General features: G+C 36.7%; 1 protein-coding gene across 4 annotated transcripts; it reads left to right on the forward strand.

Moving 5' to 3' along the window:
* Positions 1-609: 609 nt before the first annotated feature.
* LOC132029644 (K(+) efflux antiporter 4-like) lies at positions 610-12,952 on the forward strand. 4 transcript variants are annotated; one of them, XM_059418943.1, is made up of 21 exons: positions 610-943; positions 1,179-1,184; positions 1,483-1,526; positions 2,499-2,560; positions 2,695-2,773; positions 2,864-2,925; positions 3,002-3,077; positions 3,211-3,285; positions 3,705-3,776; positions 3,898-3,981; positions 7,049-7,117; positions 7,208-7,285; positions 7,680-7,768; positions 8,973-9,069; positions 9,458-9,511; positions 10,108-10,203; positions 10,450-10,638; positions 10,726-10,803; positions 11,000-11,044; positions 12,193-12,282; positions 12,398-12,952. In XM_059418943.1, the coding sequence occupies exons 1-21, from the start codon at positions 733-735 to the stop codon at positions 12,482-12,484; spliced, it is 1,743 nt and encodes a 580-aa protein (XP_059274926.1). In that variant the 5' UTR covers positions 610-732; the 3' UTR covers positions 12,485-12,952. The 4 variants fall into 4 exon arrangements, with proteins under 4 accessions (XP_059274926.1, XP_059274922.1, XP_059274924.1 ...); XM_059418939.1 differs by adding an exon at positions 2,116-2,264 and having other exon boundaries at positions 611-1,526; positions 2,499-2,585; XM_059418941.1 differs by having other exon boundaries at positions 611-1,526; positions 2,499-2,585.
* Positions 12,953-23,922: the final 10,970 nt, after the last annotated feature.

A 23,922-nucleotide genomic window follows, 5' to 3' on the forward strand; every position in this document is an offset into this window, starting at 1 on the left:
AATCAATTACTCACTGGAATCTTCATAGCGGACAAATTGATTCACCGATTTTTTTCTAACTACCACATCATGCCTATGAGACATGAATTGAATTTCTGCTCAACCGCTTTTTATTTATTTATAATTATGAAATAGGGCCAAATTGCATTATAATATTGGCATCTTACACATGGTCGCCTGAAAAAAAACCCCCAACTGTCTTAATCATCCTTATTAAAGTCTTGATTATCACCTTTCATTTTTGTCCATTAATTCAATTAGGGGTCATTTGGTTCATGGATAAGGTCAGCTATCTTAGAATGCGTTTGGATATAAATTTATATTTTATTTGATTGAAGATATAAATTTATTCTGAAATAAATCAGTCAAATAAAGTATAAATTTAGTCCAAACTTAATCATATCCCGTCCTATCCTATCAAATTAGATATTAATTTATCCCATTTTTCAAGTATAATAAATCAATCCAAGAATTATAATTCAGACCAAACGACTTTCCGTGGTTAAAATCTAACCATGGTTACTTTTTAATTTATCCTCCAACTGTCTTTTTCCTAGAAAATTCAATCTATGTCCCTCTTGTCTCGCATTTCATTTTCAACACCCAGTGTAGTGTGTCAGTGTGTGTTCCACATACTAAAAACATATATGTACAACTTTGAAACTAGTAGCGGAGTAGAGGAAAGAGACAAACCGACACCGAAACTGTGTTAATAAATACCGCCGGCGTGCAATGAGTACTAGTCCGAGGAGATCATCCCTATTTATAAAGCTCAAGTTGTCTACTATTTCTGTGGCTTTTGTTTCTGCTTTAGCACTTGCATTTGCGCTTCCAGATCAACAGTTTAGAGGAGGTAGTGAAGTGAGCAGTGGACCTAAAGAGGATAGTTTTGCTGATATGATCGATCGAGCTCTCGAAAAAGAGTTCGCTGAAAATGATCAAGGTTTCAATTTACTCACACCTTTATATAAACTTGCTCACAGCGTTTTACAACCTATAACTACTCACAGTGGAGATATGAGTTTAAACTCTGTAAATCTTCATTTTCTGCTTTCAGATAGACTACTTTGTTTATTGATGCGACCTTGTCTATAGTTTCATTAATTGCTGTATCTAGTAAAAATAAATAAATTAGTCCCTTCATCCTAATTTATGTGGCATAGTTCGGATTTCGAGAGACAAAAGTTTATTTTAACCGTGAATTGGGGCATGTAATGTTCAAGTTTTTTAAATACAATTTACATATTTAGAAACTACGTAAAAAGTACTATAAATCACAATAATTGACAATTTAAAATATATGAAAAAAGAAAGACTAGTTTGAATCTCGAAAACCGAAAGGTGCCACATGAACGGAGGGAGTAATATGTATGAAGATCTGCTTTTGTAGTTGTCATATGCAATTTTGGAAGGTTGGTAAAGTAGAAAAAAAAATCAGCTATTTACGGATTGCGCGATGTATTTTTCTTATTTAATTGGCAGCTAATGATGCGGGAAGCTTCAATAATAGTGTGGCCGAGCAGCAGGTGTGCACATCTTACATTATCTCTCCACTCCTTCCCAATGAATTTATATTCTATGAAGTGATTGTTATAAGTTTTGTTTGAATTGCTATGTGTAATTATTCCATTAAAGAAGGTTACTTGTTCCAATCTGTCGTGGTAGAGTTATTCATGTATTAGAGGTGCTCGGTGGGACTCCAAAGTCATCCCAAAGGTAAAAAAATTAAAGAATTTCCTATGAAAAGGGAGTAGATTTAAGAATGATATATTGGATAAGTAAAATATCATAATATTTCTTCAAATGAAAGAACACGAACTCGTAATTTGGCTTTGATACAGACAGTATCATTGTCTCCATCAGTTAGTGTTTGGGAAATAGCCTTTCTGTTATGCTTCACCACTTATTTTTGCTATCATGGTTAGTCCTCAGCCGGTTCTGAAGAATAAAACTAATTACTTACTCCCTCCGTCTCAATTTTAAGTGTCTTAATTTGACTGGACATGGAGATTAAGAAATAAAGAGAGATTTTTGAATCTTGTGGCCGTAAATTAAAGATGTGTAAAATGTACTAAAATGTTATTTGAATCTTGTGGTTATAAACTTGCCATGTAGGATGTATGAATTGCCAACTTACTAAATATAGAAAGAGGCACTTTCTTTGGGACAGACCAAAAGGAAAGTAAGACACTTGAATTGGGAAGGATGGAGTATCTTATAACTTGTAACAACTTAATGATGTCTTTTTTGCTGTTTACACTCAGGTATATAAGTTTCATTCCTCTGTTTATTCTGCTGAGGTCTGTTACTGGTTTTTAACTTGTTGCATATTTTTGGTTTACCTAGTAATAAGATTATATATATTTAAATTGCTTATACCCATCATTCTGATCGGTATTTCTCGTTCATAACTATTATACCATTGTGCTGATACTCCTTTCTAGTGTATAGCTGTTTGAATGTGTGTTGCTTCAATGTTTTATCCCTTTCTTTTTCAGGCGGTGTTGGAAACTGTGGCTAGAGTTAAGCCCAAGAAAAATGACACGAAGAAAGAGGACAAGTACATGCTTCGTTTATTTTCACAAGTTAACTTTCTACTCAAAAAAAAAAAAAAAAAAAAAAAAGTTAACTTTCTACAGTGTTCAGCTCCTCCTTGATTCGTGATTTTTGTATTTTTGTTCAATTACTTTGTAGATCCTTTCAACTTCATCATGTTTTCAAACTTGATAATGACCATGGAGCAGAGGAAACCCCAACATTAATAGATAGGAAGGTAAGCTTTTAGTGTTGTTTGCTGGTTATGATTTTTGAAAATAAAAATCCGTATATTTGGAATGTAATGCTTGATATTTTGGTTATTCAGGACAATGTCTTTATCATCTCTAATTTCAAGTCCAAGTATCCGGTTTTACAGTTAGACTTGAGGTAAGCTTTCTACATTCATATGGAAACTGACAAGCATTTGTGTGGCTCACTGTTGCTTGACATGTCTAATGTTTAGGTTGATATCAGATCTGGTAGTGGTCATTGTCTCTGCAACATGTGGTGGAATTGCTTTTGCTTGTGCCGGTCAACCGGTTGGATCACTATCTTTAACTGAGTTTGTCTTCATTACTGATAAAGAAAATGACTGGTCTCTCTTCATTCTGTCGTTCTTTTTTCATTGTTGCAAGGCATTCAAATTTCTGATTCTTAATTCATATTTCTCAGGTTATAACTGGATACCTACTGGCAGGATCTATTGTTGGACCTGGAGGCTTTAATTTTGTCAGTGAAATGGTGCAAGTATGTAGCTTTGACAGAAAGGATCTTATTGTTTGTTTATTTCTTTTCCTAATACAGTGGAGTTGTTCTTTGCTATAGTCCAAAGGTTCTACCTGAGCTTGTAGTACTTGATAAGAAATGTGGAATGACCTGTTTTCACAATTTTAGGCCTGCTTAAGTGAGAATCTCAATTTTGTTAGCTTAATCAGATCATATGGGTTCTAAATCATTGGAAAACGGAAGATGATGGAGACGTCCAATTTCCAAAGAACGTTTCAACTTAGTGGGTTCTATAATTGCAATTAAGAACAGTATCAATGATGTTTAGCAATTGAATGAAAGATAGTTACCTATCAATAATCAATTTAGCGTAATTTTCTTCTTTGGTTTTAATTCATTTATCAAGTTTTATGTCACTTTGGACCTGTTTCTGCTTATAGGTTGAGACAGTGGCTCAGTTCGGTGTAATTTTTCTTCTTTTTGCTTTGGGGCTAGAGTTCTCAACCACAAAGGTTGGCAAAATAAAAAAAGCATTACATATTTCATTTTCATTTTCTTGATATAACTCTGCAATCATTATTGATTTATGCTATACAAACTGTGGGCTGACTCTGATTTTTGTATTTTATCTAGCTTCGTATTGTTCGAGCAGTTGCAGTTCTTGGAGGCCTACTTCAACTTCTTCTTTTTATATGTCTATGTGGAATTACAGCCTCGGTAGGTCTAAAATTTTCTTTTTATGCGGTCTGGGTTTTATATGACTATAGGTGCGCTATTTCTTATTATTTATTTAAGAGAAAAGACATCATTTGACCCTTGAACTTGGCACGAAAACTCAGTTTGGCAACTAAACTTAATTTGTATTTATTTACCCCCCTTAACAACTTTCATTTCAATTATTTACCACCCTGAAAAAATAATACCACTCTCACAATGGGAGGTGTATTACACTCGCGCCACGTCATTGCCACATATTTGCCACGTCGTTGCCACGTCATTGCCATGTCAAAAATTACTAACCCTTCATTTTTTGTTTTTCTTTTATTATTTTTTCTCTTTCTTCTTCTTTCCCCCTTTTCTCTTTCTTCTTCTTTCTCCTCAACCCCCCCGCTGCCGCCACACCTCCGCCGCCGCTGCCGCCGCCGCCGCCATGATTGAACATAGCTCAGTTCGTCGTCCTCACCACGTCATTGCCATGTCAAAAATTACCAACCCTTCATTTTTTATTTTTCTCTTTCTTCTTCTTTCTCCTCATCCTACCATAACCACCCATAAGAACAACACCCACATCTTTAACCCACACCCACCACCACCACCATCATCACCCCACCAAATTTCATCCCATTCCTTCTCAAATTCGTCCAAATTGGTTATTTTGGTTGTTATTGTTGGCTATTATTATTATTATTAGCAACCCCATTTCTTCCATAATCATTATTCCATAACTTTATTTTTGAAAGAAAACAAAAATCAAAATCAAGAAACCAAAAAATGGTGAAAATGGTAAGAAAAGAATGATGAGAATATAGAGAGAAAGAGGAATTTGTGAAGAAGAAGAAGGAGGAAGAAGGTGGTGGGAGCGGCCGGGGGCGTGGGGTGGGGGTTGTGGCACAAGACAGGTGGTGGGGGAGGGGCGTGGCGTGGGGTGGGGGGGGCTGTGAAGAAGAAGAAGAAGGTGGTGGGGGCGGGGCTGTGGGGTGAAGAAGAGGGGGCGGGGCTGTGGGGTGGGGTGGGGGTTGTGAAGAAGAAGATGGTGGTGGGGGCGGGGTTGTTTGGTGAAGAAGAGGGCCGGGGCTGTGGGGTGGGGTGGAGAGGAGCGGGTGGGGTGGGGGGTGCATTTTGATTTTTTTTTTTAATTATATATTATTTTTATTTTATTTTTTAATTATACAATAATATATATATATCAGCGGGCCCACCTTTTTATATTTTTCACTCTCTTATTTATTTATTTTTTTACTTTTTTTTTGCCACGTCAGCATTTGGGGTTGTATTTAATTAAGATGAAAGTTGTTAAGGTGGGTAAATAAATACAAGTTAAGTTTAGTTGCCAAACTGAGTTTTCGTGCCAAGTTCAAGGGTCAAATGATGTCTTTTCTCTTTATTTAATAACTACCTTTCTAATGATTGCGTTGTTTCTATGCATTGATCATCTAATTAGAAAACATAGTGTTAATGTGTGTTGTATTGGAAGGATTGCAAAGTTTGGTGCCTAAGCAGGGTGGGAGGTTTATGTTTGGGGGGGACGGGGCTGCTTTGCTCTTACATCTTTGGTTCTTAATCAATAATGACCAACTCATCTTTCTCATCAACAAGAAGCTATGGGTTAATCCCCATCTAGCTCTCCAGCTATTTGAATCCTCAATACCCATTTTGCTCCATTTACCATTTCATTTCAATATTCAAATCTTGGGGTTCTACACTAAGCGCTCTCTATACTTTACAGTGACGTTCATATCTCTAAAGAAACTAAAGAGACTCTACCAAACATTGAACCTTATGTAAATCTACGCCATGAAAAAGTCTTAGTCCTAATTTGCCTATACCGCATATGTGGATCTTTTTACTTCTATTATGTTTTGTTTTTTTGCTAAGTCTACCAGGATTTCGAATGATTGTAGTCTTTTTGAGACAACTTCCTTTGATGTGATTTTTGGTCTACCTTGTCCCCATTTAACACCCTCAAATTGGTCATTGGTTCATTTGGATGTCTAGGTAGGATGTGATAAATCATCACAAATAACATTCTCTCTTTTATCACGTGTATTCAACTTTCACCTTCTTTCAGATCTTGTCTAATCTTTTCTAACTTTGTATAAGTGCACATCTACCTAAACATTCACATTTTGATGACACTCATCTTGCGGATACGCTGTGCCTTTGAGGTCCAACATTCATTCCCATATAACAGTGTTAGTCTTCAGAGGAACTTTCTTTAAGATTGTGAACTACACATTGTCACTTGATGAATAAGCATATGCTTTGGATGTGATGCATTGCCGTGCAGGGAATGCATCATGTGAAGCTTAGTGCATTTGATCAACAAGTTGTGAATCACTAGCAAGCACATGTATCTTATGTGAAACAAATTGTTTCTCAAACATTGTTGTGAATTTACTTCCCTATTGGAACAATAGCTAGCAACTTAGTTTCAGTAACCGTAATGCCACTGACTTTTCAAGAGTCAATTAATGAAACGTTCCTGCTAAATGGAATGGATTATTCTTCCTCCAATCAGATTTAACTTGTTGGCTATACTGCTACCCTGAAGTGCACAGGGCGAAGAGAATTAATTGGGACTAATAGTTTCGGGCTGGTTGCCTCTAAAACGGATGTGGCAATAAAATATTCTGATGAAATGGTACAATTCATAGACTAAAAGTATCAAAATGCTGTAGTTATCTTACGAGGGGGAAATCTGTTGGTAAATTTTAACGTGTAAAATTTTATTTCTGTTCAATAATGGAACTAGTGAAATCTAATTAGCATTCTATATTTTACTAACAGAAAATATATACAATACTGTCAATTAAAATGTAGAAGTTTTCGCTCCTCATTTTATGCTTAATAGCTCAGCTGAATAAATTGTTGAGCATTAAGAAGATGTATACCATGCGACTGTAACATGCTTCTTAACTAGTTTGACACCTATACATGTTGTAAGATAGGAGAAAGTTGCTCGGATCCAAACCAGTACTATGTCTCATCCTTTATGTTTAGTGTATGCCAAAAGTTTTTCCCCGTTTATAGCAATATAAACTTGCGCAACTTGATGATTTTGTAGTTGTGTGGCGGTAAACCTTCAGAGGGTGTATTCGTTGGAGCATTTCTCTCAATGTCTTCTACAGCAGTGGTAAGCCTGTCGATATCCAGTCTACATTTCCTTTAGGGTATTGTGCACTCTGGAGGCTCTGATGGTAACTGACCTTTTTCTTTGCCATAGGTGTTGAAGTTTTTGATGGAAAAGAATAGTACAAATGCACTTCACGGCCAGGTTACAATTGGCATTCTTATTTTGCAGGTGCTTTGTCCTCTGATTCATATCCTGCGCATCCTTCTTTCTTTACCATTTGCATGAGTAACCAGTGTCATGGTTTGAGACCTATTTTGGGTTTTTATTGCACTTGATTGATATTTACTATTTGAAGTTCTAGTCGAATATTGTTGAAAAGAAGTCTAAATGGCACGTGGCCAATTCAAGGTCACAAAAAGAAAATATAGTCTCACCACTATTTCATCATCACAAGAATAACACTCACTAAACATCAAACTAGGGGAGCCCGGTGAAGCTATTAATTATTCACCCATAAGATATCACCACATTAGAATAGATCAGAGTTAACTTCATAGATTTCCTTCCCTCAAATGAACAGGAACGTTGTGTCTAAATTCCAGGTACTTTCTCATTCTTTCAGGATTGTGCTGTAGGTCTTCTGTTTGCTTTGCTTCCAATCTTGGGAGGCACGTCCAATGTTCTGCAAGGGTTAATATCCATGACAAAGTCGTAAGTTTGCTTATTTGACTTGGACCACTTCCTATTCCCTCTCTGTACATGCTTTGGTGCAGGTCAGGTATATTTGTAGAAGCTAGTTGATTTCCGTTTGCTTTCCTTCTCTTTAGAATCTTCTTAGTGGAAGGAAAAGAGTGTTCTCAGACATAATTTAGACTCTGTCTCTTGAAAACTATAGATAGACTTTATTGTAACGATAAAAAAGATACTCCCTCCGTCCTAATTTATGTGAGGGTGTTTGACCTGGTACAGAGTTTAAGAATGAAGGAACACTTTAATAATTTAAATAGTGCACAGAGCAATTAAAATGAGAACAAGGCTTTTGTATTTCTGTGTATTTGGTGCTAAATTCTGTAGCTTTGGCATCCTTAATATTTTGTCATACACTTTTGCTGAGAGGCAATGCTTTTACACTGTTGTTAGTTGTGAAATGAGGAACAACGTCTAAATGCTTAGCATGGTTTTGCAAGGATGACATACTTATTGATCGGTCTCATGTAAAGAGGACTGTTTTTGGTACCCTTGTGAAGGAGAAACTTACTTTGAATGGAATGAGCTTTGAAAAATTTATCTATGCAACTAAATTTTGTAATTCTTTTTGGAGTGATTGCATTTCAGCAGAATTGTCAGTTCCAACGTGCCCCAGTTCTTTATGGTATTCTAGTAGACACCAACATAACTCCATTTGTATCCTATGATGGTGGTTGATTCTATTACGTAGTTAGCATAGACTGTACTTACTGCCTAGTGGTGTATTACATAATATATACTCCCTTTGTTTCAATTTATGTGAACCTATTTCCTTTTTAGTCCGTGCCAAAATGAATGACGTCTTTCCTAATTTGGAAACAAATTCACTTTATGAAATGATTTACAGCTACACAAATATTCAAGACTTATTTTGAACCACAAGTTTCAAAAGTCTTCACTCTTTTTTAAATGTCGTGCCCAGTCAAATGGGGTCACATAAATTGAAACGGAAGGAGTACTATAGTTATACCAATACTGGTGTACCACTGTATTGTTTGTCCTCCATTTTTAAACTTGTGGGAAATGTGGAAAGTGGGATTGGGGGAAGTAGGCACTAAGCTAGTACTTCTGGAATTTCGATTCTTTAAATTGTTTGAAACTCTTCCTTGACGTTATTTGCACCAATCCTACTTATTTGTTGCATTATACTGATTCATCTATCAGCCAGGTTGGTCATGTTGCTCTTATTTTTGGCTTTTCTGTCAATATTATCACGGAAGTGTGTGCCATGGTTCCTGAAGCTGATGATAAGCTTATCGTCACAGGTATGAACTTCCTGACTTAAAAAAGTCCCTCTGTTAGGCAATAGCACTTTCTTAGATCTATTGGGAGAGGAAGAATTAGAGAGAATATTGAATTTTCACAAAATACGCCAAACACCTATTTATAGGTGTGGTTAGACTGTAGAACGTACAGAATCAGTTAAGAACCTACTCTACAAAGTACAGCGCACATTTATTGCATGCTTGACTCATTTATATGGTCGCACATTTATTGTACTGCTTGGCCCATTAATTAGGTTGGACTGAAACTGCTCCATGAACATTGTTTGTCAGTTTTCATGAGATCTTCATGACTACTTGTGGGCATGGTGGTTACTGGTGGTACTTATGATTTTTCTGAGAATTCTAATTATGTCCTTGGTTTTTGCAGACCAATGAACTGTATCAATTGGCTTCAGTGGCATTTTGCCTCCTTGTAGCTTGGGTTGGTTATTCTTCTATCACTCTGCTCTTTCGAACTTGTGTAACAAAATATGCATTTGGATTGTCTTTTCTCTGGTTTCTGGTTATGCATTAATTCTTGCTGACCCAACCTCTCTTTACATCCCTGGTAGAAAGATTCAGGACTAGGACTTCTGGAATTGGAGTAAATATTTGTTATGGCCTCCTCAACATGTCTGCAATGTTAGATGTGCTTGTTTTTATCATTTTTGAATTGAAACCTTGTTAGAAAGCTCTTCACAAAGATATGTTCATATGGCCAACATATTTCTAGTTCAGAATTCTCTAGCTCTTCACAAATAGCTCCTCAATTGTGCTGCAGTTAAGAAGAGCTCCGAACAGCTTGTTCATGCTTGGTCTGCTAATTTTCCAAAATCAATTTGCTTTTTTATTCCAAATTCTTTGTCATGTTTACTAATCTGTGCTTTAATAACGTGTTCACTATATAGTGCATATTATTTTAATTCTTGAATTTTTTAGTGGTGCATGTTGAATTTGGTTATTTTGGTGCACACGAAGAACTAATTTTTTTACATTTTTCTTATCAATAATTTTTTTCTATTGTTTGTACAATTTCAGTGTAGTGATAAGCTAGGTCTAAGCTTAGAGTTGGGTTCATTTGCTGCTGGAGTGATGATTTCAACAACTGATCTTGCCCAACATACTCTTGAACAAGTAAGACTTCATTATGATATTTGTTTTGCCATTACAAACATAGGGACAAGAAGCAATCATGGTATCGATGGGCATTAGGAAATAAGATCGTGAAGCCTATCTGATATTTGAATAAAAGTTTCTTTTTGGTCCACTTCAAAAAGACCAACTCATTGTCTTGTCGTACAATCTAGTGCAGAGATAGGACTTATACTCTTTCTGCCTCTCTCTTCTGGGTACATCTGGTTAAGGTTTATATTGATGCAGGTTGAACCCATACGCAACTTCTTTGCGGCGCTTTTTCTTGCCAGTATTGGGATGCTCATCCATGTTCATTTCCTCTGGAACCATGTTGATATCCTACTCGCATCAGTGATATTAGTGGTCATTGTTAAAACTGCTGTGACTTCTGCAGTTGTTAAAGCCTTTGGCTACAACAACAAAACCTCACTGCTAGTATGACTCCACTGCTCTATTTAGTTTTAACTTTTTGTTGTATAAGTAACTGACTTTTGTTAACAAAGGTAGATTGACATTTTGTAGGTTGGAATGTCTTTAGCACAAATAGGAGAATTCGCTTTTGTTTTGCTCAGTCGTGCTTCTAATGTTCATCTGGTTGAGGTAATTGATACTACTGTTCTCTATGCGACAGGATTTTCTGATTGCTATCCAACTTTAGAAAGAGCCTGATAGGATAGAAAGAGAACTCACACATTAAATCCTTTCTGCCTGCCATTACTTTCAAAATAAATATCTTCCCCAGCACTTCTATGGAATTCATTTGTTTGATGGATGAATGTATGATTACAACTTTCAGGGTAAATTGTACCTGCTGCTTCTAGGGACAACAGCTCTCAGTCTGGTATGAGCTATTGGCTTTCTTTTTTATCTCCTTATGGTCTCAGTACTGGAAGATGCTGCAAATCTTATCCATGTTAGAGTTATATAGTTATCTTTGACTATTAGGACCCATAATACATTTCTCTTTTCTTTCTCTTATTTACTTCGATGTTCGGATATTGAGTTACTTGTTATTGGTGAAGGCTTCCCCAGTTATGGATCGAGTTACGGGACGATGTAAGACAGAATCAGAGTTAACGTAGAGAGAATTAGGAGAAAATGATTTCTTTTTCCGAACTATAATGCTGGTTTGTTAAGAGAGAACCTGCAATCTCTTGAGTTTAAGTACTCAAAAACTGGATAATTTTCTGCATACCTTCCATTGAATTCAAGTACATTTAAATACAAGTATTAACCACCTACCTAATAATAAGGAAATAAATTCCTACTAAAACTGAAAAGAGAATCTGGAGGAATAACCTCTTTACTGTAATGACTGCTACAAAGAAATAGGAACATAAATAATAGAAAAATTAAAAAAATCTACTTCCTAATTTCTTTAAACTATCCATGCGTAAATCGTTGGTACACTAAAGGGGTGCTAACAGCTTATTCTCAGTCTCTTAGTACCAATTACAGAGAGATAATGCTTCTACAATCGAGGATACCTGGGGGAAACTTGCACATTGCAAGGATACTCATGTCCTTTTCTAGCATTTTACATTAACTTAGGAGCCATTTGGCCAACATTTTCCAAAAAAGGTTTTAAAAGAAGTTTGTGTAAGTTGACAATGTGTTTGAGTAGTTTTAATTTTTTTTTAAAAGATTTTTTAGTGGATAGATTTGTGTGAAAATCCAGCTCCTAGCACTTCTTTAAATTCAATTTTTTTTTTCTACTTTTTGCAAAAAAATCTTTTGGAAGTTTTTAAAAACATTGCAATCCAAAAAATTTCACTTTTTGCAAGAAATTTGAACAAACACACGCCTTCCCATAATAGTTTTCGTGTGCGAGTGGAAGCATGTGCGGGCAAGATATAGAGAAATCAAAATAGAAGTACTATCTTAAATGAAAGGGTCTCCATGCTTGCATATGAAGAATAAATCATTTTCTATTCACAGTCAGTCCTTAGTTATGTTTTTCTAGCTGAATTATGACAAATGTTTTGGCAGGTGACTACGCCATTGCTTTTCAAGCTTATACCTGCTGTAGTTCACCTTGGTGTGTTGCTTCGGTGGTTCCCACCTGATAGTCCAAGTGAGGTAATTACAACCTTGGTGCTCATACCACGAGGATGAAGATTCACCATTAGCACTAGTTTAGGCTCATGAGTATGTCGTTTTCACTAAATGTTCTCTTGGACTTATTTGTTTGCAGTTTGGATTCAAAAGTGACAACTTCCGGTCTGATAGTGGTAAACAAAGGATTGCACTGATATCCAAGGATCTGATTCATGAAGGTTAATTTGTGAGGAAGGTCTAGATGACCTATTTTACTTGGAAAAGTGTTTCCCACTTCACAGCCTGAATGGTGCTACAGAGGTTGTGGACTCTGGCTAATTCTTGCCTCTTCCTAATGCGAGGGACTTGATATGTTTTTCTTGTTATTTATCTTGACCAAACTAGAGAAAGGCAAAGCTATACGTGCCTCTAAAGCTGGGAGAGACCTGGATACAGAGGTATTCTAACTGCAAACACAACTAACAAGTCGGAGCATCATGTTCACCTAAGGTAATAGATAGTTTTCCAAGTTATTTGATTCTTTCTTATTTGTTCCTTCTCAATGTAAAATAATTTTGGTTTATGATGTAATTGTAACTGCTATATGAATTCTCACTCCTATTTCATTTATGATCCACATGTAGTTTCCAGAATGTAACAGTTCATGTTTTTATGTACGACGTCAATTGTATAGAAAAAGTCGTACCTTAAATTTTTTGTTTTGTTAAAATGATGATGTCGTTCTTTACTTCTTTAACATCTTTTCCTTGGAAAATTTTCCCTTTCGGGTAGAATAATGTGGTATTGTTTTATTGATGATCACGCCCCATCTATTAGCTTATTGTCATAGTTAGCTCACGAAGGAAAAATCAGAAACTTGTGAGGTTTGCTTGCTTGCCAGTTTATATCATCTTAATCTTCCATTTGCGTTAAATGGTAGTTTGACCGGTTGGTAAATAACTTGGGGAAGTATTGATCAAAATTGTCCAATACTCAAGTTTGCGTGATAAGTGCAGGTCACGCTACTTGCAATCTTGCATTTTCAACACTACAGTCAAGTGCATTTACCTCCTGGTTATCCTACTTCTATCCTTTCGCTTACAGGGTTTTAATGGCGATATATAGAGTAGATCTGTATTCTGAACTGTCGAATGTATGGAGATGAGAGAGTCGGTCTTTAAATTTAGTGGCTGCACTTGCAACCAAAATCTCAGAAAAAAAGTTGTTGAAAGATACTGTCTCACTCACATTTGATTAGATGCACGTATTACGCAGAGGTCGAGGTCCTTGCTTCATTTATTCCTGTTTTCCCCCTTTTGATAGGTAAATGTTTATCTAATATATTTGAGGCTAAAATGAAGATTTCTCGTTGTTATTTGAACTTCTGTGACTACTTAAATTGTGGTTCTGTTAACTTCACATCAGAATCATCAGAATCATCAGAATGATGTCACTAAATAAGTAGCCAATCTGTTTTCTAATAGAAGAAGGTGCATCCCCGGTTTAGAGGGGGCTCACCTCTCCCGAATGACAGTGAGGCAAAGCTGGAATTACTTCCCTGCAATTGGATCATTGTGCTGACCTGTGCACACACAGTAATTGTGAGTCTAAAAGTCCCAGTAAGATCATCGACTCGCTCTTTTAGCCTACCTCCGGAGAAAGTCTTTAGAAGGCGCTAATGTATACATACGCTATGACTATACATGATTTACAAGTAAAACAAACTGATTGTGAATATAGGTAATTGAAGTAGACATAACATTATTACATGCTGATGAACTGCTAAAGTTGTGATTCCATGAGTCATCGCTCAAGCTCAAACCCAAATCTGGGGCCATGAATGCGCTCACAGTGAGTCAACCGCTGGCTGACTACACTTGAGAACATACATCGTGCCTACGCTGTGTGTTTTTGCTAACAGTGTGAGAATGCGTCACACAATCAAACAAATATCACAAAGATAAGGTAAACTGTTGAAAGTATCATAGAAGTACCGATACATATGTTAGGGCCCTCACGGTCAGATAAAGCTTCAAAATTAGTTAGACCAAGCTCATGCTCGCCCCCCAACATGAATAAGATAGGTTAAATGCAAACACATATACGTACATTGTGCTTTTAAGAAAAAACGAGCAAATTAAGAGTTAAGGTTTTACTTGGATGAAGTCCACTGAAACGATCTCGGTTGATCTCAAGTCTCAACCAATTTAGAATCACAAATGACAGGGTCCAAATTGAGACCGGAGCCTAAAGGGTATAAAAATACACAGTATAAACCAAAAGGGGTAGCCTTTCATATATATACCAAAACGGGTATAACGTGGACTGATCCACGTTATATCCCAGTCCACGTTATAGCCCAACTTTTTTTTTGCAATGTCAGAATCACAAACGAAAAAAATAATAATATTTTTTTGTATAACGTGGACTGATCCACGTTATACAAATAATTTTGTATAACGTGGATCAGTCCACGTTTTACAACATACATTTGTAAAACGTAGTACTGACCACGACTCATTCTGCATTGTTGCCCTAATTTTTCTCCATTCTCCTCCGCCTCTTCTTCCATCCTTTTGAAGTTGCAGAATTTCATCTTCGCCTCCGTCTCCTTCTCCTTTTCCTTCTCCTCCATTTATTTTCTTTTTAAACCTTGTGTTACAGTCTAATTTTTGGAGCAACTTCTTCATCCTTATCTTTTGTTGCTATCTAAATTAAGGTATTTTTTCTAGCTCATATAATATTGTATATTTATAGTAGATGTAGAATATCATCGTTTGTCTTATATATCTTAATTGTTATTTTTTATTTGTGTTATTTTAATACTTATAAGATATATGTTTGTCTTATTTGTGTTATTTTAATTTGACCTTAAGATATGATTGTTAGAAGCATTATTATATAAAAGGTCTGAGTTGTTTAGTAGCACTTTTGAAGAAATTTGTTGTTATGTTACTGTTATTTTTGTGAATTGTTATATAAAAGATCTGAATAACTAATTATTTTTCATTGTACCTTTAATGTGATATTTATATAGCCAGAAAAGTGAAACTTAATTGATGCCTCAGTAGCCCAAAAAAAAGATACTTAAAATGTCATGATAATGCTTTATTATATGGGACCTAAGTCTAAGTGATTGGACAATTATTTTGTCTATACCTTATAGGTATTAATGTGGTCCACTATCATGGTTTTAAATAAAAGGCGAATGGAAGTTGACTTTATCTAGCCAAAGGCATATTTGTTCTCGCTCGAAATTGGAATAATATATTTTTTTAATAGTAAGTTACTCCAAATAGCTTGATCTGGACTTTAATTTTTTTTTTTTTTTTTTATCTAAGGTATGGAGCTTCCACGGGTATGCGTACATCCGGGGCCAGAAGTGTACGATGTGTTAACACTTCAGGAGAAGCATCGATCACAGGCTGTGTGGGATGGTGCCTTGAGAGGACCGACCGGATGCCTGTTTCCACGCCGCGCGGATACCGAATTTTGGAAGCACGTGAAGCGTCATCCTTTTCATCCTCACATCCTTGACTACTTTGACCCGTGTGCATTTAGGGGAGTAGTAGAGGTAGGATGTGTATCATATGAGGCGGTCATCATGTACTTATAGTGAGAGAGGCGTCGAGACGCACACCTTTCATGCGTACGGGTGAGGCGACCATCACATTACAAGATATTGAGCTCATGTTTGGCATGGTTGTTGATGGTAATCCCTTGAATGATGTTAATGCTAGAAATATAAGTATTGTTGGGTGACAATAATTAATCCATGAGCTTATTGGTTGGGCACCCGGTCTGGATTGTTTTAATGGTGTTACTAGGTTAGAACTAAGTAAATTAATTGAATATATTAGAGGCTTAGATGACATTACAGATCGACCCCCAAAAATTGTTGTGCAACAGCGGGTTAGGTTGTACTTGCTATGGCTTTGTGGCGGCACGATATTTCCGGATAAGTCCGGTGGCTTACTTAATTTAGACTATTTGCTTGACATGCGTGACCTTCGAGCAATGAGTAGACAAGCTTAGGGAGCGGCTGTATTGTCATATTTGTATACTTGTTTATGCCGCGCTTCGTTGAAGTGTACGTGACCTTTAAAATTATATAATTTTATTTGGTTGTCCTATTTGATAGTTATAAGGTTTTTATGTATTTATTTTAAAATTTTAATATAGGTTTGGGCTTGGGATTTAATTTTTTACCGAGCCACCCCCGAGGCCACCCTTCACCACACACGGCTCTTGCACGAAAGTGGACTCATCGTAAAGCTCGCTAAAATGAGGCAATCGTTGTGCTACCCATATGCAGGATATAGTGGACAACCTAATGATGGTCAGGTATTTTATCATAATTATGGTTGTTAATGGCGTTTTGATATAATAGTTACGCTTATGTGTAATTTTTTTTATTTTATTATCATGTAATTTTATGTTCTTTCTATCGTAGTTTGTGTGGCAGCCTTTATTCGCAGGCCATCATTAATGGACTCCCGAGGGTGTCGGCGTGGCCGAGTTATTTGATGGCGCAGTTCCCTTATTTGTGGGATCTATCGAGAGTGGCACATGGTAGACCGCGTTCTCAGATAGTTCGGTAGGAAGCAACATATTCTGGGACCATGTGCTGAGATTGATCCTTATCATTACAAATGTGACAAGCGGTATGCTATAACAGTGGAGGATTAACAAAATTTTGCATAAACGGACTTTTTGTGGGAAAATCGTCGACAAAGGGTAATTCTGGCCGAGTATGAAACTCAAGACCCGCAGTCATTATATATTTTTGTTGGTATCGACGTCACTCGCGCAATTTCATAGGAAATCCTACGCATAATGTGCATAGAGGATACCAACACATGGCAGGCAGGCATGAGGCACTAGTACGTACATTACATTCCATTAGATGTTTGATGTCTTTATGTGTCTTAGACCACTATCAAATCTTGTAATTTAATTTAATTTTTTTTTTAGGCTTTAGGACATCAAGAATCGTACAGGTTAGCTCAGGAGACTATCCAAGATCCAACTAAGTCTAATGAAGTGAAGGAAATAGCAGAGATGTTTAGCCATATTAATACAGAGTCCATGGCTGCTGCCTCTCTGGGGACGATGTTGAGTTTCGCTCCCAATTATACACCATCGGCAGAGTATGTTGAGCCGCCTACTGTGCAAGTGCCTCGTCATCAACGTCCTAATGTACCAAGATCTGCAGCGCGTGTTAGAGGACGCCAATCGTGTAAATGGACGGGGTCGAGGTCCGTGGATCACCGATTGGTTTACGAGGAAGAGGTTCGTTTTGATCAATATATGCCCAGCTCAACGATGCGCGTACCGATGACGCATATTACCCAATAATAGATTTTGGTATGTCCGGCTCATCGACGTACGCTCCCGAGGTCCAATCACCGCCGTAATTAGAAGCCGAGGGCTTTTTCGAGCATTCACATCGTCGAGCCTATTAGCCTCGCAATTATGGCCAACAACGGTTGGTGTTCGGGGACTCTTATGGGATGACCGAGGGGCCTTACTCCGCATTCACCGGACGCAGCTCTTCAATTGGGAGGAGACTGAGTTTTACCGACGTGAGTATTCTAACCACTCAAATAGCTTGTATCTTGTTTAATTTCATTAATGTAATGGCTACCTTATGTGTCTCTATTATTTATTTTTCATAGTCTTCCATGGCATTTGATGTTGGATCCTCACACATTCCCACGGATGTACAGACTTTAGAGCCACAAGAGCTTTTAATTAAAAATATTTGGTGACTTGTGGTTATTATGTGGTGTTTTGTCTTGGTTGCTTTGGTTGTTTGTGTTGGTATATGGTATTGGAGGAAGTCCATTACAGCAAGAGTAGATGTTGTCCGATTTTACGTAGACAATCAAAGTAATTGTCAAGAAAATTTATCTAACGAATCCAATCATACAAAAATAACTTCTATTTTTTATGGCATTTACAGGATGCGAGTGTGATACAAGAGGAGGTTCACCAACGTAGATCAAAACGAGAGCGCCGGCAAACTATGTGTGGCACCGGGGGAAAAAAGGGACACTGTAAAAATTGAATTTTTATTAATTATTGAATTTATCTCAAATCTCAATAGTTATGTAATCTTTCAAGAATACATATTGTGTTTTGAATAAAGGTTAGATTTGAATGCTTGCCAACGTTTTACAATAAATAAAGGTTAGATTTGAATGCTTGACAATGTTTTACAACAAAAACAATTGCATTCTTGATGTTACGACTACATGGCAGATTTAATGACTGCATGGATTCTCAGCTAAAACGTGCATAAAAAAAGTTTCATGCATCAATTACTGCAAATCTGCCAACGTTTTGCAACAATTCATTTTGTTGCTTGCAAAACGTTGGCCGGCCAACGTAGCAATAATTGATTCTTGAAAAAAAAATTTACGCCAGAGAATCCTTGCAGTCGTCAAATCACACATGCAGCTGTAAAAGCAAAATAGTAAAATAATTTGTAAAATTTTTGTTATTAAAGCGCAGAATGCATGCAGTTGTCAAATCTGCCATGCAATTGATTCTTGAAATTTTTTTTACGCCAAAGAATCCTTGCAGTCGTCAAATCACGCATGCAGTTGTAAAAGAAAAATAGTAAAATAATTTGTAAAATTTTTGTTGTTAAAGCGCGAATGCATGCAATACAATCGTCATGCAATCGTCAAATCAAGCATGCATTCGTAAAATCAAACAGTAAATATATTTTTTCAACATCAGCATTATGACATTCAAAGGTCCGTGAATCATTTGTTTTATATACCAGTTAAGATTTGTATTCTGTATATCTCTCTGAATTCTCCACTTCTCCCTTGTAGACCGCATTTTTCAAGAATTCTCCACTTCTCTCTTGCATTCTCCATTAATTTTTACATTTGTATTCTGTTGAAAATAATATGGCGGAAAATTATGTAAGAGTTAATTTATATTGGGGTGGTGAAGTTGTGTACGAAGATGGTTCAGTGAGATATGACCGTCGTTCGGGAGCCGTACAAAGGTTTCTAATTTCCCTCAAATACGATCGTCTACAACGTGTTTTCATAAGCAAAATGGCCATAATCGATCCTAACCTTTCGGTGGTTATCAACGGACGATATCCAACATCAATTACGGCTAGGGGATTTCCCATTTACGAGGAAACTCTTATTTCGGACGATGACTCCTTATCCTTATTTCTTCGAAGTCCTGATATATTTAGCAATCATATCAGTATAGCGACACTTGACATGTATGCAACTGTTGAACGCTCTACTAATATTGAAGCACCCACTGACGATGAGTTTGATATTCGGGGTACTACGTATCTTCCCGCTATGAATATTGGGCTTCAAAGAGGTACACTTCAACAAGAAACAATGGTAGGAGTTGGTAGCCAGTCACATAACTTTGGTTGGACTATGCAGAGCTGTGATATTCCTGGACCGAGTAGTGCTCCAGATACAAGTGAATTAGGTGGCGGGAGTATAGTTCGATATCGCCCTACTCAAGTGGAGTCATTTACAGAAAGGTAAATATAACGATGTTTTTTTCGCTTAAACTAGGAGACTTCTAACTAATTATTTCTGAGATTTGAACCCCTTGAATTTTCCTATGTTTGTAGGGGTAACGATTTTGAAGAAACCCCGTATTAACTCAGATCACACAAATTGTGAGTAATAATGATGTAGCTAATGATCACTCCGATGAGTCAGATAGTGATATCCCATTAGATCACACAGAAACAGACGATGATCACTCATCTGATGATGGTCATTCTTGCGAAGACATTACTACTCGAAGTGATGGTAACGTTAGCTACCATTCTAATGCGATTCCATATTTGGATAACACAGAAGAAGGCCCGGATGATTTTGCCTTCATGAGAGATGACGATCCAGTTCGATTTGCACTTTGGGATTGTAAAAAACCTGAATTTATCAGATCAGTTTAGTATGGTGGCAATGAATATTCTTTTTATTTGTTGGCCCATTTTTAGGGGGTTGATAATTTTCCTTGTATTATGCAATTAGGTATGTTATTTCAGAACAAGCAGGAAATAAAAGGCGCATTGAGACAATATTGTCTCAAAGAAAAGAAAGAGTTCATTTGTGATCAGTCCAAAGGTAAATTTTGGAGGGTTATTTGCAAGCGTCATATGTTGGGATGTGAGTGGATGATCCGTTTTAGAGAAATTTCAAGTGGTATGTGGAAGGCAAAGCGGTTCTCCACCGCAGTTGTCTCACGGATGATTACAGAAAGGATCATTTCAATTTGAACAGTCACCTAATTGCTACTACGTTGATACCATATATTATGGTCGATCCATACATCACTATTAAGTCAGTTCAGCAAAAAATAAAAGGATTGCATACGTTTACTCCTAGTTATAGAAAAGCACAAAAGGGGCGTAAGAAAGCTATTGGAATGGTATTTGGTGATTTTGAAACCTCTTTCAAGACATTGCCCCGATACATGCCGCCTTAAAATATTTCAATCCGGGGACCGTTGTTGAGTGGGAGCACCAATCAACTACAATGCAAGGTGAACACATCTTTAAGTTTCTTTTCTGGGCTTATAAACCAAGCATCGATGGATTCAAAAATTGCAGGCCTGTCATCTCAATAGACGGTACTCATCTTACGGTAAGTATGAGATAAAACTGCTAATTGCTGTTGGAATTGATGCGAACAATAACATTTTTTCACTTGCATATGCTATTGTTGCACGTGAGAGCTTTGAGTCTTGGACGTGGTTCCTTGTGTTGTTGTGGAGACATATTGTTCGTAAGAGACAAGGGTGGACGTATTTCCGACCGTCATCGGGGCATCTCGCAATGTGTCCAAACACATGATTGGTTACAACCACCATCCACACACCATAGGTTTTGCGTTCGGCATTTGAAAAGCAACTTAAATAAAAAGTTCCTCAACAGTAACCTTGAGAAGCTAATGTGGTTGGCGACGAGAGCACCGAGAGAGAAGAATTATAAAATGAGGATGGAACAAATCAAAACAATGTCACCTCCAGCGCATCTGTGGTTAAAATCTCTTCCGGAGGAGAAATGGATATTGCATAAGGACAACGGTCATAGGTGGGGGGCTATGACAACGAATGTCTCCGAGTATTATAGCGGTTTATTGAAGAAAGCTCGTGGATTGCCCGTTCTTTGCCATGGTCCGTTATACGTTTAAAAATCTTGTTGATCGGTTTGTTGAGAGAAGCACCCTTGCTGATTTGTTGATTGTGGATAAAAAGTTTTGGCCGCGCACTGTTGTAAAGAAGTTTGATGAATACTGGGAGAGGTCCCTAAAGCATACTGACATGCAACAATACAATGCAACTGAAGGGGTCTTTGAGATTCTGACATTTGCACACGAAGGTAAGGGCAGAAATATCCATAAAGTCTCTGTCGAAGGGTGATGAGGCATATTGGCCACCTTCTCCCTTCAGTTTAATTGCAAACACTGAATACGAGCGAACTTCAGGAGCGCGGACTACAACTAGAAGGAGGAATGAAATGGATATAGCTCCTGCTCGCATGGCTAGAAAGTGTAGTACGTGCAAGCAAACAGGTCATAACAAGAATCGGCGCCCGACGTAAAATCGGTAGTTGTTGTTGCTTGTTGGTTTTTATGTTTTTTCTTAAGTTGTACGATTGTTGTTTCCTTATGTAATCTTCCAAGAATATATAACATGTCTTGTGCCGTTTAATAGTTAGTATGTAATTTAACATTTATTACTCGATTAATGTGTGACGTTTATTTAACTTATATTTTATTTTTTATTTATGTTCGCATATATAACACATATTTAATTATTGCATGTGTTAAAATATTTATTTGAGTTAATCACTGAAATTAACTATATGCTTTAAAAATTAAAAAAATCAATAAATTTTTTTTATTAAAAACACAGCCGAATATGATTTAAATAGAGGCAACGTCTTACAAACTATTTGTAAAACGTTGGGGAGAAAAAATTAATGAAAGGTATAACGTGGACTGATCCACGTTATACAAATAATTTTGTATAACGTGGATCCACGTTATACAAAAAAATATTATTATTTTTTTCGTTTGTGATTCTGACATTGCAAAAAAAAGTTGGGATACAACGTGGATCACCCACGTTATACGCGGAAATATATATATATGAAAGACAAATTTGGTTTATCTTATAGTATTTTTTATATTCCTTTAGACTGGGATCTAAATTCAAATTAGTGTAGGGGAACTAATTTTATAATTGTAGGAGACTTCGAGGTCAAAATCAACTATTGGTTAGCTTAAAATCACCTCTTGCGTCGACGGGTCAAAATATGAAATAAATTACGTGCAGGCATTACCCACTAGCTAAGGCATTCAATTCTGTAACTAATATATGATTTTGATATTAATTGTTATGTTAAAAGTCCAATTTTCTCCTTCTGGGTTTATGTAAAAATCGCGGTTCAATGAAAATTATCGGAAGTCCAACGTAAGAAATCAACCTCAAATATGGGGTTGAAACTCCACCTTTTTGCGATTCAAGATCAAAAGCTGTTGCGCAAAAATCTTTAATTCTTTGTTTAGAACCTGCTAAAATTTCACATGCAACTGATGTTCAGGTCTTTGGGATCGTGACCGCGACCTTGTCTTCATGGTTCGTGCAAGAGGCTTGACCTGATTTGATCAGGCTATTGTCCCTCATGGTCGCGATCCCTTTTCCTGCGGTTGCAATGACCAAACGTGCTAGACCTTCGCGGTCACAACTCCCTTTCCTTCTATTGCAAAGAAGGAAAGTAGGACCAGCAAATATCTGCAACTATCCAAGTTGCTTTAAATGTGCTGAAACACCCCCGATCCCTTGAGTCCCAAAACAAACATACCCACAAATCTAAAAACATAACATGAACCTATAGGAAGCCTTAAATCATGCAACGATGTGCAAATACTCAAAAAGGGATTTTTTTTATTTTGTTCTCAATGTTTGCTTGAGCTGATTTGCATAATTTGAGTTTCATAAGTTTCATATACGCTGCTTTCAAACCTTATAACAAGTGAGTCAAGGTTTATTTCAGTCTTAAACTCAGTATTTACTTGGAAAAGGATACATCTCCAAAAGTTGCTCTTACTGGAAAAACATTTGAGCCTACTTCAAAGTTGTGTGAGCTGACTAAATGTTATATAAAAAATCTAAAAATTAAGTGAAACAGACAATTCATCCCCTGATAGAAAATTGCCAATGAAATCGCATTCAATTGCATTTTTAATATTAGCGGGACTTCCTATCTACTCCTCCAACAGAGACACTAGACTACAGGACTCTAATTTGACCACAATCAATCAGTATATTATTCTGAATTTATATTGCTTCATAAAGTACGTGCCAACATGGAGGTTTCAGTTCAAATGCTTGAACGATTTCAAGGATTGCACACACACTTGGTTGCACTAAAATCAAATGCGAGATTCTCGATATGTTTTGTTACACATCCCAAGTTTAATTTTAGGAAGAAGTTGCTCAAGTCCTAAGATGTAAATTTTTCATTTTGATGTAAGAAACATTATCACTATGTAAGAGCCTTACTAATAATGGCGGACAAACATGCCTAGCGAAGAAAATACTCGAACAATGGTTAGAAATTTGTCACAAGTTTAATCTACTAAAAAAATGTCGACATCTAATTAAAATACT

The sequence above is a fragment of the Lycium ferocissimum genome, chromosome 9, assembly GCF_029784015.1.
Source record: "Lycium ferocissimum isolate CSIRO_LF1 chromosome 9, AGI_CSIRO_Lferr_CH_V1, whole genome shotgun sequence".
Lineage (NCBI taxonomy): Eukaryota > Viridiplantae > Streptophyta > Magnoliopsida > Solanales > Solanaceae > Lycium > Lycium ferocissimum.

Bases quoted from the DNA above. Each gene is read 5' to 3' on its own strand.
- LOC132029644 (XM_059418943.1), top strand. From the start codon at position 733: ATGAGTACTAGTCCGAGGAGATCATCCCTATTTATAAAGCTCAAGTTG. The intron at 1,527-2,498 runs GTGTGCACATCT...TTTCTTTTTCAG, and splicing joins ATAGTGTGGCCGAGCAGCAG to GCGGTGTTGGAAACTGTGGC. The intron at 3,078-3,210 runs GTTGGATCACTA...CATATTTCTCAG, and splicing joins TTGCTTGTGCCGGTCAACCG to GTTATAACTGGATACCTACT.